Source organism: Alosa pseudoharengus, unplaced genomic scaffold (assembly GCF_046254945.1).
Source record: "Alosa pseudoharengus isolate Yale_2024_CS ecotype anadromous, Long Island Sound unplaced genomic scaffold, YU_APseudo_1.1 YU_APseudo_1.1_scf_19, whole genome shotgun sequence".
Lineage (NCBI taxonomy): Eukaryota > Metazoa > Chordata > Actinopteri > Clupeiformes > Clupeidae > Alosa > Alosa pseudoharengus.
The window spans coordinates 30,185,742-30,201,207 of NW_027468657.1; the positions used below are offsets into that span (position 1 = coordinate 30,185,742).

Genomic DNA, 15,466 nt, shown 5'->3' on the forward strand with positions numbered 1-15,466 from the left:
TTTGCGGGATCTCGCAAAACTTTGCAATGAGATCCCGCAAAAGTGCATCGTTTTTTTTTTTCTTCCTCATGTTTTTTTTTCCCCACTACTTTTTTTATTTTTTTTCTAACCCATGTTTTTTTTCCCCATGTCACCCGGAGGGCTCCGTAGCAAAAGGAGATGAACACAGTAAAAATGTAAAGTGGGAAAGTAAAAGTAGAGCAGCAGCAGATGGCGCTGTGTTGCCTTTTTATTTGGGCACTTACAGTTGTTTTCAGTCGCTTTGGTGCATTTCCCGAATCTCAAATAGTTTATGTCTCAAAAGGAAACATGTATTTATGCCAATGGAAACATCGGTAGTCTACAATCCTTACGCCATTGTTTGTGAACAAATGTCATGTTGTCAATTTTACAGTTTGCAGTGCAATGCACAAGGAAGCATATTTAGGTAGCCTACTTTTATTTTTTAAAGTTACATTATTGTGTGTGTCTTTTAGTGCATTGTGCAAAGGAAAACGATGAAATAATGCCTATTTGCAGTGTTGTATAAAGTACTAGAAAGCAATACTTGAGTAAAAGTACAAGTATCGTACTAGGAAAAGACTTTGGTAGAAGTGAAAGTTACCTTTTAGAATGTTACTTACTTAAGTAAGTAAGACGTAAGTTACTTAAGTCTTAAAGTATTTGATATATACCGTACTTAAGTATCAAAAGTAATTTTCTGATATTTAATGTATTTGAAGTTAAAGTAAAAAGTAAAAAGCAAGCTTTATTTTTTATTTTAGTTTTATTTTGAACTTTTATTGTGAACTTTATTTTGGCTTTCTTATAGTAAAGCATAAAGCATACTCAGGGTTCCCATATCTTCTTAATCTCACTCATCAAATCAAAATCACATTCTTTTCTAGGACTTTTCAGGCACAATTCTCTTAAGTTCAAAGAACAAACAGCATATGTTTAGAGCTGACATCAAAGAAAAAAAAACAGAAAGAGAAATGTCACGTATGAACTTCAGGTAAAAATGAAAAATAAATAACTTTTTTCTTTCAAAAATATAATTGACCTGCTTGTAGGGAGAACAGTTTGGTCATGTGTATGAGCATTTCTAGGGCTTACTTACTCCCCAGGTCACTATCTCACTCTCTCTCTCTCTCACACACACACACACACACACACAGGCCACCTATGTCCAGCAGCTACTAATATGCCAGTCATTAGTTGAAACTGTGTCTGTTCATCTTCAAAAGAAGCTCATCATTTTCAGTGGTCGACTGGTTGATCTGCTGCTCAGTCTCTCCTGGCCTCTACCATCCATCCTTCCTGACGCTTGTGTTTACTGTAGGGCCGGCTCGGCTATCCATATCTGAGAAAACTTTTTGGAAAAGACGGGCTATAGCCTATGGACCCAACCAACTCTTTTTGGGAGGGGAGAACTCCCTCACATAGGCTACAACCCATGCAGAGGCATTGCATTGGTGTCATGCACAGAATGCGGAACGTGTCCTTAAGAAAAAAGACTAACGTGCCTAATGTCAATATTTTTCCCTCGACCGGCCCAAAAGTGAAGCGGCCCACCGGGAATTCTCCCGATTGCCCACCCCGGGCCTGATTCAGTCTTACTGTTCTTGGACTAAAGACAAGTCCTGAGATGCTAAATAGCCTTTCACAGGCCGCTGAGGCAGGTAGCGGAATGTTCAGCTTCACAGAAAGCTCCCAATGTACAGAAACATTTCTTGCAAATACGGCCACGGGTGTATGACGTTATCTTCACCACTACCCTGTTCACCGAGTTCACCACTATCGTCGGGGTGGTCGTCTATGATAACGGGAGGTCCTCCAGGAGGTGCTTGTGCTTCCATGGCGGTTTCAATTGTGCGTCCTCCTCCTTTAGCAACAAACAATCGCCAAACCTCCCTTATTGCAGTCGCACACATTTCTTCTAATTTTATGTTTTAGTAACGAGTAACGAAGATGCTTAGTGGAAATGTAAATAGCGAAGTAAAGTAGCCTACAGATACGTGAAATTTCTACTTAAGTACAGTAACTTAGTATTTGTACTCCGTTACATTACAACACTGCCTATTTGTTTTATCGGGTAGCCTAGCAGAGACAGTTGTGTTCTAAATAGGCTACTATTCGGCATTTTGACAAACATGACATTAGCAATCGAAAAAGTAAAAGAGCAGACACAATAAGTTGCATGGATGCACAAAAGTATTTACAGTCTGGGAGAAGCACTTACCAATATTGGGAGAAATTGCTTTTATGATGTGCACAAGTGATACGATGTATAGAGTTTGAACAAGCAGTTTTGAGAGTTTCAATTCGGGTCTGAGAAATGCACCAAAGCAACTGAGAAAAACTGATAAACCTAATAAACAGGTGCAACACTTTTAAACGGCTATAGTCTACATTTAAAACAATTTATTAGGTAGAAATGATGCCACTTCGAAAGCTTGTTTAGATCCAGTGAACCTGCTGTCATGGAAACGAAACGTCACACTTAGGTACTGTAGAATGTTCTGTGCTGTGAAAAGGTTTGTGACAACTACGTAATAGAGCTCTGATGTCACATAGCAATCATAGGAATGTTGCCGTGGTTTTGGAATCCTAATAAACACAGCAGAATATGGAAACAGTCAGTTGTATCAGATAAGCACACTTGAATTTGTATACTTTTGTTGAGCAAGAAAAGTTCAGACTTTCTATCGTTACATTTTGGTAAGTTCCTTTGTAAAGACATTATTATGGGAATTGTAGGCCTTTTTGCCATGTAAGCAGGCCAAGACACATAATGGTGACGCATCTATTGGAAAGAGGGCTAATTTTAGTGACCCTAAAGAATGAGGACAGACAGATTAATTTAATCTGTATGGAATTTCTCCAAATATAAATGAGATCATTATTAATGATAATGAATTATGTGTATATCAATAGACATGTACATGCTCTAGTGTGAAATAAATTGTAAAGACATAGAAATGGCACTGTAAGTCTTAAATCAAAATCTCACATTCAACTGTAGGAGGACCAGAGAGGTGACCAACAGAAAGAGAGAGAGAGATGGAGAGGAAGAGAGAGCGGAAGAGACTTCAGCAGGCAAGGCAAGAGCAGCAGGTGGATGAGGAGAGAGAAATACAGAGGCAGATGGACGTCAGGGCCAAACAGAAGGCAGAGAAACAGAGAGAGGTGGCAATAAAGCAGCAGGAGTTATCCCATGACATCAAACAACTGAACCATTTCATCCAAAAGGTGTCAGAAACAGACAAGGAACTGCATGAGATGGTAGGACACTTTACACGCTACTTCAACTTACATACATGCTTTGGAAGAGAAATGACTTTAAATATGGTGTTGATCAATTTGTTTATCTGCTCCAGCATTACATTTTATACTAAATATTTGTCAGTACCAAATTCCGATTTGTTTATTGTTCATTAACACATTGCACTTTTGCTCATTTAATTGTATATTGCATTTGTACTTGTATGTTTTAGCTGGCTTTTCATGGTTATTGACAACCATATTTCCCTGTGTGGAGGTAAATAAAATGCTTTCCTAACTTTTCAAAAGGCTCACAAAGAGTTGGATAGACTGCGTAAGCTTGAACTGTTCTACCAAAACAAGAGAAGGAAAGCCCTCCAGAGAAAACAACAAATGGCAACATTACAGATTGAGCAGAGGCAACAAAGAGAGAGGAAGAAGGAGGAAGAGCGAGCGAGAGCTCTAACAAGAGATGTAGAAAGACTGGTTGGCTCGGATCGAACAGGGCTGTGGGGCATTGGCCAGTCTTATGGATGTGCAGGTGATGAAGAGAAGGTAAGTGTCTCTAAAACAATAATTTTATTTGTACATCTTTGCAACATTCATGTACTCTGTGCTTTATCCAATTAAAATGGTCAGTATAAGCCATTAAAAAAATAATTTCCAATTGCAGAGGGACATGGAGAGGTTGAGAGAGATTGAGCGAGCTCAGGAGCAAAAGCTACTGATGGAAAGATTGAAACAGGCTGAAGAAAGAATTCTAGCCTTGGAGAGGGAAAGGGAGACACATGCAATTGAGCTGAGGTCAAGAAATCAAGGTACCAATAAGCAAGAAATGGAGATGAACCAGCTCAAAAACCTAGAGAGAGAAAAGGAAAAGTTGGACAGAGACAAAGAGATACAGAGAGAAAGAGAACAATTACAAAAACTGGAATTGGAAACAGAAAGACAGATACAGAATAAAAGATTGAGAGAGCTGGAAAGGGAAAGAGAGAGGTTGCAAAAGATGGAGAGGCTGAAAGAAATGCAGAGAGAAAGGGAAAGGCATATACAGATGGAGAACCTGAAAGCATCAGGAAGAGAAAAAGAGATGAAGTTGGAAACAAGGGGGAAATCGGTTCATACAGGTACAGAGAGACAGACAGAACTAGAACCCCAAAAAGAAGTGGATCCGATAAAGCTACAGAGAAACAAAGAGTTGGAGACAGAGAAACAGAAGCAGCAAGAGATAGAACAGCTGAGCAAGCTAGATAGAGAAAAACAAAAGCAGAAAGAGATGGATAGAATTAAAGATTCGGAAAGAGTGAAAGCAAGACAGCAAGACAATGAGAAATTGGAAGGAATCAAAAGACAGGAAGAACTGAAGAAGCAATGGGAAGAAAAACAGAGAAAAATGGGACAAGAAATGGAGCGAAAACTTCTTCAAAAAAAGGAAGAAATGGAACAAGGTTTGAATGAGAGACAGCAAAGGATTGAGGAGAAGAGGCATCAGAGAGAGAAGGAGATGGAGCGTTTGAAAGAGATGGAGAGAGATATCAAGAAGAAGGGAGAAATGGAACTGAGGGAGAAAGAGGAGAGACTCAGGGAGATGGAACTGAAGCAGCTGGATGAGTTGAACAAGAAAACCAAAGAAAAGGAAGAGTTGGAGAGAAAACTCAAGGAGGAAGAGAGGTTGAAAGAGCAGGAGAGACATAAAGGGTTGGAGTGGGAGAAAGAGAGGCAGAAGGAGATGGAAGAGCTGAAGAAGCTGAAGAAAGAGGAAGTGTTTGAGAGTCAGGAAATATTGAAGAAGCAGTGGGAAGTGAAACAGAAAATGATGGAAAAAGAAATGGAGAAAAAGCAAAGAGTAATGGAAAGAAAGTTTCAAGAAAAACAAAAAGAAATGAAACAATGTTTGAGTGAGAGATCGCAAAGGATTGAGGAGGAGAAGCAGCAGAGAGAGAAGAAGATGGAGCGTTTGAAAGAGATGGAGAGAGATATCAAGAAAAAAGGAGAGATGGAATTGATGGAGAAAGAGGAGACACTCAGACAGATGGAACTGAAGCAACTGGATGAGTTGAACAAGAAAACCAAAGAAAAAGAAGTGTTGGAAAGAAAAGCCAAAGAGGAGGAGAGGTTGAAAGAGCTGGAGAGCTCTAAAGAGTTAGAGAGGGAGAAACAGAAGACAGAGAGAGAACAGCTAAAAGTGTTCAAGACAGAGGAAGAAACGCAGAAAGAGATGGATAGATTGAACGACTTGGAAAGAGAAAAGGCAAGAAAACAACATCATGAGAAATTGGAAGAGATCAAGAGACAAGAAGAACTGAAGAAACAATTGGAAGATCAACAGAAAACAATGGGGGAAAAAATGTTGGAAAAGCACAGAGAAATGGAAAGACAACTTCTTCAAAAACAGAAAGAAATGGAACAAGGTTTGAATGAGAGACAGCAAAAGATTGAGGAGAGGCAGCAGAGAGAGAAAGAGATGGAGCGTTTGAAAGAGATGGAGAGAGATATCAAGAAAAAAGGAGAGATGGAACTGAGGGGGAAAGAGGAGAGACTCAGCGAGATAGAACAGAAGCAGCTGAAGGAGTTGAACAAAAGGGCCATGGAAAATGAAAATCAGAAAGAAAATTTGGATAGAAAAGCCGAAAACCAGAAGAGAGCAGAACATGAAAGACATATGCAAATGGAGGTGGAGAAGCAAAGAGAGAGAGAAAGAGTTTTGGAGGAGCAACAAAGGGAGGTAGATGAGAAAAGATATCAGCTGCAATTACAAGAAGCTTCAGCGGCTGAAGAAAAGGAGAAACTCAAAGAAATTGAGAGAACAATGACATTGAAAAATAAAGATATGCTAAAACAGATGGAGAAAAGCTGGAGACAAACAGCCCGACAAAAGGAGGAGGAATGGGAAGCAAAATACAGAGAGATAGAAAAACAGAGAGAACAGGCAGAAAAGGATGCCATCAATGAGAAAGAAAGATTACAAGAGCTAAGGAGGGAAGAACAGAAAAGACAGATTCAAATTGAAAAAGAAAAACAAAAAGAGATAGAAAGACTGATGGATATCCAAAGAAAGGAGAATGAGAAGAGACAGAGAGATGTGGAGATGAGAGAGTTGGCTAAAAAGAGACAAGAAAAAGAGGAGAACCTTAGGCAAAGCCAGAGTGAACAAGATAAAAACACGGCTGACCTAAAACAAACAGAGGAAAAGTGGACAAAAGTAGCCCTGCAAAAGGATGATGAGTGGAAATGCAGAGAGATTGAAAAACAAAGAGAGGAGGCAGAAAAAGAGGCAAAAACGAGGGAAGAACAGGTGAAACACCTTGAGCAAGAGAAAAAGCAAAGTCAGATTCAAATAGAAGAGGAGAGACAAAATGAGAGAGAAAGGCTCCTAGAGATCCAAAAAATGGAGATGGAGGAGAGCCTAAGAGAGATGGAACAGAGAACATTGGAAATGGAGAAAAAAGAAGAGAAAAGACGTCAGTATATTGAGGAGAGAGAAAGAGAGATGGAACAGAAAAGGATGGAGATGGAGAGAAAAGAAGCTGAGAAAAGAAAAAGAGAGATGGAGCAAAAACAAGAACTGGAGTTACAAAAGGAAGAAGAAGCAGAGAAACTGAAGGAAATTGAGAAAAGCATAAAAGAAAAATGTGAGTCTGAGCTTAAACAAATAGAGGACAAGAGAGAAAAACATCAACAGCTTCAAACTGAAGAGGAAAAACAAAGAGAGTCACAAAGTCTACTCGAGATCCAGAGGAGGGAAAATGAAAATAGGCAAGCAGAAATGGACAACAGAAAGTTAGAAATGGAAAAGGAAGAAGTGGAAGCTAGACAAATGAAAGTGGAGGAAGAAAAGAAGGAAATAAACAGACAAATGGAAATGAGACAAAAAGAGACAGACAGAGAGATGGAAAGAACAGACACTGAAGCAAGAAAAACTAGACTGGACATTATTCGAGAACAACAACTAGAATTGGAAAAACAGGACGAACAGGACGAACAGGACAGACAAAGGGAGCTAGAAATGGAAAGAGAGAGAGAACAGGAAATTCAGAAACAGAGGGAAGAGGAAATGGAGAGAAAGAGACAAAAGGAAGAAATGCAAAGACAAAAACAAGAAGAAATGGAGAGTCAGACAAAGGATGAACAACAGGAGGACAAGGGAACATTCTGGGAACAAACTGATGATGAGCGTAGTGATGAGAGCAGTGATGAGAGTAATGATGATGAGAGGGAATCACAGGATGAGACAGATGATCCGGTCCGAGATAAAAGTATGAGAAGGAGGCTCATTGGATGGGTCAATGGAAAGATGAAAGAGCGATATGAGACAAAAATTGAGAGGACCATCATGAGAGAAGAGGAAGAAGGTGAAGAACCTTATTTTCAAGGTAAGTACCCAATAAATCTGTAAATATTCTGACTGAGATCCTTGTTTAAATACACATCTAAATTGGCCTGGAAGCCATGAATTTAACCCTGCCCACAAAATTTGAGGTTGGGAAATTCGGTCTGGACTTGTTCCATTGAGAAGCAACTATGCCTGAACTAGAGCAGTTTGGCGAGTTAACACCAATCAATTTGTCTGGGCGGGCTTTATAAGATGATTGACAGATGAGCAACGGTGCAGGAGCAGGGTACAGTTGAAACGCCCCATAATCACATCCCAATCATGCAGTATCAGAATCAAATTCTAAATAGAATCGAGTATGGCTACATCAGGCTACATCTGAATTTTACTGTATGTCTTTCTCTCTGCAGTATTCAAAGGATACATGACCCGGGCCAAAAGAGAGCAGGAGAAACGCAAGAGCCTAGTGGATGCAGAGGCAAAAAGACAAAATCTAGAGTCATCCTGGCTTGAGTGGGAAAAAGAAAAGAAAGAGAAAAAGATAAAGAGGAAAGAGCAGAAGAAAGAGGCCAGAAGCCAAGCCCAGTTGGCCCGCATTCTCAAACTGAATGAAGAGGCTGACAGGAACCTTGATAAATGTAATGGCACTAACATCTACTCCTCCCAGAACAAACTCTTGAGGAAACAGATGATTGGCTGGGATAGGAAAAGAAAATAAGATCATCTTTATATTCATCCAAACATATTATTTGTCATTAAATTAATTTCGTTATAATTTATTTTTTCTTTTAAACTATTTACTTACTTTTCACTTTTTTTTTTTTTTCACCAATAAACATTTAAAATATTTGTTATGTGTCCGGTCCATTTTCTGGGGTTATTTTTCCCATTTCACAATCCTGTACACCGAATTGCCTGAATAATGATCAGACTTTTTCTCGCAAATTGTTTCAAATAACAGCCTCACTAAAAACATAGACAAACCATAATTTGATATGCAAGATATGACAAATATATTTTCAGGCCAGGGTTTTCATTCTTAAACATTTTCTCCCACCTGCATATGCTTCAAAGTAGGCTACATGGGAAAACAATCTAGCCCAGAGTCCTGCATCGGGTCGGGTACCCGCATAAAAGTTGATAAAACGGGTGGATTGTGATATTCCTAAAATTCAAGGACGGGGATGCGGGCAGATAGTGTATTGTTACATCCCGGTCTAGGGCTTGTGGGATATAACAAAAACGGGCAGACACAAGACTTAATAAAATGGTGTATTTATTAATACAAAAAAAACCCGTATGGAAAAATGTCTAAACCAAGAAAAAACAAGGCCTCGGCGGCCAGACGCTCACTCCTGGTCTCTCACCCCAGGGAGTGAGAGAGATGACGGCAAGTTGCACGGGCAAGGCCCGAGGCTGGCCCTAGTGGCAGCGATGTGCGGCAGCGACGGTGGCAACGAACGATCCCCACAGCTAGCAAGAGAGCTCAATGACGTCAGCCCCCTTTTAAAGGGCCGGGCTACCCTGACGTCATAGGGTTTCACACCACCCCTCAGCTGCGCCAATCTGCCTGGAAGCACAAAACAGAAGTAACAAACACAAATAATAATCAAGACCCACAGGGTCGTAACAGTATGATAACCAAAACAGTATTTTAGTTTGCTGAAATAAAACATAAATGAGAAATATTTGCAATATTTCTATGTCTAAATTACCATTACCACATCGCAAATATGTGTTAGTCAACGATAGGCTATGACCTTTGACCATCACGACACTACTGCGACTTTGATTTCTTCAATGCATCTCGTAGTTGGAGCGTTGCCAGCATAGGAGAGGGAGTTATGGCTCTTTCCATTAGTCTCGTACGCCCACCTGTACGACATGTACAAATGAGTTGCTAGCGCAAACACTGGGGTTTGTAGTCTTTTTGGGAAGAACATGGATGCCACCAGGGCAGCAGCTGTCTCGTTGGTGCTGGACATTTGTCTAGAACGCGAGAACACGTCCCACATTCCCCCTCGTTGGGTATGGCCAATGAATTAATAATGAAAACATGTTTTAGTAACTGAATTTCTATAGAGATATCTGTATTGTAATGCAAATTAGGCCCCCATCCCACTTTAGGCGGGAGCAGAGCGTGTTGTTGTTCAAATCATCAAATCACATAGCAACTGTTAACTTGTAATTGACCTGTCGCTAAGCGCCACCCTTAGAACGCAGATGAGCCAATGACAGTCCAGCCTCAACAGACTCGGACATCAGCTCGAACAGAAACAACAGGGAAACAACTGACTTTGATAGCATACAGGGGTGCGTTTCCCAAAACCATTGCTAACCCATTAGCAACTTAGTTGGTTGGCAATGGGAAATTGCATTGCAACCAACAAAGTTGCTAACTAAGTTAGCAGCTATGGTTTTGGGAATCACACCCCAGTATAGGAAAGAGATACGTGACTTTCTGCTTATCCTGTTTAAAAAAAATGGGTGGTATTGGTGACGTTTTCACAAGCGAGGGCGTGTCGAGGTGTAATGCGGAGAGGCTAATGGCCTGACAGTCTGAACACAAACGTGTCAGGTTCATGAGGCTTGTAGCCTGGGCTACTATCACCAGGTGGCCCCTCAAATTACCCTAGCCTGGCCTGGCTCGTGGGTCTGAAGTCGGCTAAGGACTTCCATCCAGTTGCACTCACCCTCATCATCATAAAGTGCTTCGAGAGGCTGGTCCTGGCCCATCTCAAGACCTGCTTACCACCCTCACTGGACCTCTTCCAATTCACCTACTGTCAGAACAGGAGCACAGAGGATGCCATCTCTATAGCACTCTGCCCTGTCCCACCTTGATAATAGCAACATCTATGTGAGAATGCTGTTCATTGACTTTAGTTCAGCATTCCCCTCCAAACTGATCACCAAACTTAGTGAACTGGGCATCAATACCTCCCTCTGTAACTGGATTCTGGACTTCCTAACCAACAGACCTCAGTCTGTTAGGTTAGATAATCACCCCTCCTCAACCATCACTTTGAACACCGGCGTACCACAAAGATGTGTGCTGAGCCCTCTCCTCCCCCTGTCTTACATATAGCACCTTTAAATAATTAGATTATTGTTATGTCTGTTTTAGTAGAGTGAAGAGGTGACACCAGGCTTAATGTTCAGGAACTTTTACTGGAGAAAACTGCATTGTTACAGTCAAGCATAACACACTCCTGAGTTCTCCAAGTGCGAGCATACAACAGAACTCTTCCTAACTACGGTGGCCAGTAAACATCAACAACTTAGAATACTGCAATTCTTAATTAACTACGGTGGCCCGCACATGAGAACTACCCCAATACATAACACCCCTTCCCCCCATTATTCAGAATCCTGGTAGCGCCTTGGGGGAACCCTCAGGCTTACTGGTCGTTGGAATGTCTCTTGAGGAGTCAGAGCTGGGGCGGCAGTTTCTGAGCTTGTGGAGGATGGGGCAATAGGTGGGACATCAGGTTGGCTGTTGTCCGACAGCTCGTTGTCAGCTTCGTTGCAGGGAGGGCTGCTTAGGCTGTCATCGAAATCTTCACTTATAGCTAAAGGCAGGTGCACGGCGGCTGAGGGGCGTCGTCTCCTGAGTTGGTCCACATGATGGCGATGCTCTTGACCATTCTCAGTTCGCACTTTGTAAGACAGGGGGCCAGTGATTCCAACAACCTCTCCTGACACCCACTTAGGCCCTTCTCCATAGTGCCTCAAAAACACAGGCTCGTTCACCTGAAAATGCCTCACTGGCCTTTGACCTAGGGCCGCAGCTTCCTGTCTCTTTTGTTGCATGTCTGATGCAAAGTCCGGATGCAGACGGTCCAAAGCTGTAGTTAGGCGACGACCCATCAACATTTCAGCTGGACTCTTCTGTGTCACCGAAATGAGGTTGTGTGTGTTGTGCCAGCAGAAATCTGGCAAGACGTGTCGGCCAATCCCCTTGAACCATTCTTCCTAAAGCCTCCTTTGTCGTCTGCACCATACGCTCAGCTTGCCCATTAGAAGACGGATGGTATGGGGCAGTAGTGGTATGCCTGATGCCGTTACGCTGTACAAACCTTTTGAACTCTGCTGAGGTGAATGCCGTGCCATTGTCTGAGACGATTACATCTGGAAGGCCATGGGTCGCCATGAGCTTACGCAATGTGGTAATTACAGCTGAGGAAGACATAGAGCTCACCAGCTCCACCTCTAACCACTTTGAATATGAATCCACCACAATGAGGAAAACCTTCCCATGAAAGGGGCCTGCAAAATCTATGTGGAGACGGGACCATCTTCTTAAGGTGCACTCCCAGGGATGCACAGGGGCTTTGGGTGGGGCATGCCGTGATTGCTGACAAGTTGAGCAGCCCCTCACCATCTCCTCCACTTGGGCATCTAACCCTGGCCACCAGACATAGCTGCGGGCAATGCCCTTCATGCGGACAATTCCAGGGTGGGCATCATGTAGCAGTAGACCACAAATGGCCTGCCGAATAGATACTGGTGGAATTTCCGCACAGCAAAAACAATAGCAAGTGCTTCCTTATCAATCTGTGCGTAGTTCCTCTCCATAGAGGTCATGGTCCTTGAAGCAAAACACACCGGTGCCTCACGGCAATCCGGCTGGACATGGCTGAGTAGGGCTCCAAGCCCATAAGGTGAGGCGTCACACACCAAAACTAGCGGCTTGTCTTCATCGTAATGTACCAGAACATCGTCAGTCTGAAGCAACTGCTTTGCTTTTATGTAGGCCGTTTCATGTTCTCTGGTCCACCTCCACGATGCTGATTGATCCAATAGGCGATGCAGGGGCTCTAGCACAGTAGCTTTGTTGCGCAGGAAACAGTTGTAAAAATTCAGTAGGCCCAAAAAGGCTTGGAGTTCGGTCTTGTTGCGTGGAATGGGTGCACCTTGTATGGCAGCCACCTTCTCATTTGTTGGTCTGATTCCATCTTTATCTACCCGGAATCCCCAAAACTCCACTTCTTTAGCTCCAAAAGAGCACTTTTCTTTTTGCAGCCGCAGGCCCGCCTCAGCAAACCGCTGGAGCACCTCATCCAGATGCTGGTCATGTTGGCTTTGAGTGTGTCCCGTTATTAAAATATCGTCGAGATATGGCTGAACCCCCGGGATGCCAGCTAGGAGAGTGTCCATGAAGCGTTGAAAAATGGACACTGCAGTTGATACGCCAAACTGTAATCTCCGGGCACGGAACAATCCACGGTGTGTGTTGATGGTGAGCAACTCAGCAGCTCTCTCATCCACCAGAAGTTGTTGATATGCCTGCTTTAAATCTAGCTTTGAGAAAACAGTCCCACCGGCAAGCTTCGCAAAAATCTCATTAACAGTTGGCAGGGGGTAGACATCAGCCTTGACTGCAGTGTTAACAGTGCAGCGGTAATCACCACAGAGTCTCAGTGAGCCATCTTTCTTTACCACTGGCACAATTGGCGTCGCCCATCTGGAATGTTTGACAGGTGCAAAAACACCCTGCTCGACTAGAAGGTCCAAGGCCTCATCAACTTTTGTGCGTAATGCAAAAGGAACTGTGCGAGCTTTGAAAAACTTCGGTGCAACACTTGAGTCCACTTCGATTGACACTGGTGGGCCCCTGTAAGCTCCCAGCTCATCTCTAAAGACTTCACTATGTTTTTCAAGGGTGCTAAGCAAAGAGTGTGGAGTAACTTGATAAACCCCACTGACACCTATATTCCCAAAACGCTAAACCAGTCACACCCTAACAGGCTTGTGCCATGGCCCTGGAGTACCAACAAGGGTAGGGTATGTGTCACTCCCCGGTACTCCACATCAATAATGATCTTGCCCAGTGTGCTCAATGGTGTGTTTGACCACTGTTTTAGGACTCGGTCCTCGCCCATTAGTTGGGGGCTACTGTATGTGTAGGCCAGAGACTGTGAAAAGTGTCCTCACTGATTAGTGAACAGGCCGCACCTGAGTCAACTTCCATCTTGAGCTGCTTTCCATTAAGAGTAACTAGCATAAAAGGGTGCCCTCTTGTGATGACACTCTGCCCCATAACAGTGTTGATCATATATGCCCCTTCCATGTTGTCGTGTGTGTCATCCTGTTGGGGTTGCACAGTCACAGCATTCCTAGCAGAAAATGATGCGGCCGTGTGTGACTTAGATATGCAGGCTCTGGCAATGTGTCCCTTCTTCTTGCAGAAATGGCAGATGGCGGTAGTGAATTTACAAGTAGAGGAGCTATGAGTACCCCCACAGCGAAAACAGGGCCTATGGCTTCGCTCCCCATCAGCTGCAGGCTTCTGTCCACGCCTGTGCTGTTGTACTGTTTGGTGAACAGCTGATTCCTGTATTACTTGCTCAGGGCGAAGCATGCGCACATTTGCAGAAGCAGTCTCCGCTGCAAGGGCTTTTTCTTCAGCCATTTTGAAAGTCAGTTTAGGTTCTGCCAGCAGGCGGCGCTGCAGATTAGCATCGAGGACACCGCACACTACACGATCCCTGAGCATGTTTTCAAGTTGGTCACCAAACTCACAATAAACTGAAAACTTTCTTAATTCTGCTATGTAACTGGCAATGGATTGGTCTGGTTTCTGCTTACAGTTATGGAAATGAAAACGTTGCACAATGGGAGATGGCAGGGGATTATAATGCTTGTTTAATGCAGTGCTCATTATACATGATTAGAGTCTCGTGACTGCCGGCTACTGCGTGCGTGCGTGCGTGTGTAGGTCAAAGTCCGCAGATCGCAGCATTCCCCTATTTTGTAAAATTATTTTTTACTCTCCTGGGTGTTGCAATGGATATCAATGATTCATATGATTGCCCTCAGTAAAAAAACACAAGAAACAGGAATGCAATCAGTTACAAACACTCAGGTTCTCTGCTTCATAAGATGTCGCCGGCGATCGGGAAGACGCTGAGCAGAGGGCACCGTCGTGTAAAACAACGTGAGACCGCGGAAACTGCCGGACGGTGATTAAGGCCGGATTCCAATCGGCGATGCCATTCTTAGAGTGCTATGTAGCACAGCGCAGCCTTTCCCATGTGTGCTACGGAGACGCTGATTAATGCAGTGCTCATTATACATGATTAGAGTCTCGTGACTGCCGGCTACTGCGTGCATGCGTAGGTCAAAGTCCGCTGATCGCGGCATTCCCCTATTTTGTAAAATAATTTTTTACTCCTCTGGGTGTTGCAATGGATATCAATGATTCATATGATTGCCCTCAGTAAAAAAGCACAAGAAACAGGACGCAAACAGTTACAAACACTCAGGTTCTCTGCTTCACAAGATGTCGCGGGTGATCGGGAAGACGCTGAGCAGAGGGCACCGTCGCGTAAAACATCGTGAGACCGCGGAAACAGCCGGACTGTGCTTCAGGCTGGATTCGAACCTGCGATGACATTCTTAAAGTGCTATGTAGCACAGCGCTGCCTTTCCCATGTGTGCTACGGAGACACCATTAATGCAGTGCTCATTATACATGATTAGAGTCTCGTGACTGCCGGCTACTGCGTGCGTGCGTGTGTAGGTCAAAGTCCGCCGATCGCAGCATTCCCCTATTTTGTAAAATTATTTTTTACTCTCCTGGGTGTTGCAATGGATATCAATGATTCATATGATTGCCCTCAGTAAAAAAACACAAGAAACAGGAATGCAATCAGTTACAAACACTCAGGTTCTCTGCTTCATAAGATGTCGCCGGCGATCGGGAAGACGCTGAGCAGAGGGCACCGTCGTGTAAAACAACGTGAGACCGCGGAAACTGCCGGACGGTGCTTAAGGCCGGATTCGAATCGGCGATGCCATTCTTAGAGTGCTATGTAGCACAGCGCTGCCTTTCCCATGTGTGCTACGGAGACGCTGATTAATGCAGTGCTCATTATACATGATTAG

At 43.3% G+C, this 15,466-nt stretch overlaps 1 protein-coding gene across 1 annotated transcript; it reads left to right on the forward strand.

Annotated features, from left to right (window-relative positions):
* The first annotated feature begins 3,042 nt into the window (after positions 1 to 3,042).
* Positions 3,043 to 8,294, forward strand: LOC143132955 (uncharacterized). The gene is made up of 6 exons (XM_076292784.1): positions 3,043 to 3,264; positions 3,553 to 3,798; positions 4,196 to 4,261; positions 4,757 to 5,089; positions 6,086 to 7,616; positions 7,987 to 8,294. Exons 1-6 carry the CDS (start codon positions 3,043 to 3,045, stop codon positions 8,292 to 8,294), a joined length of 2,706 nt encoding a protein of 901 aa, XP_076148899.1.
* Positions 8,295 to 15,466: the final 7,172 nt, after the last annotated feature.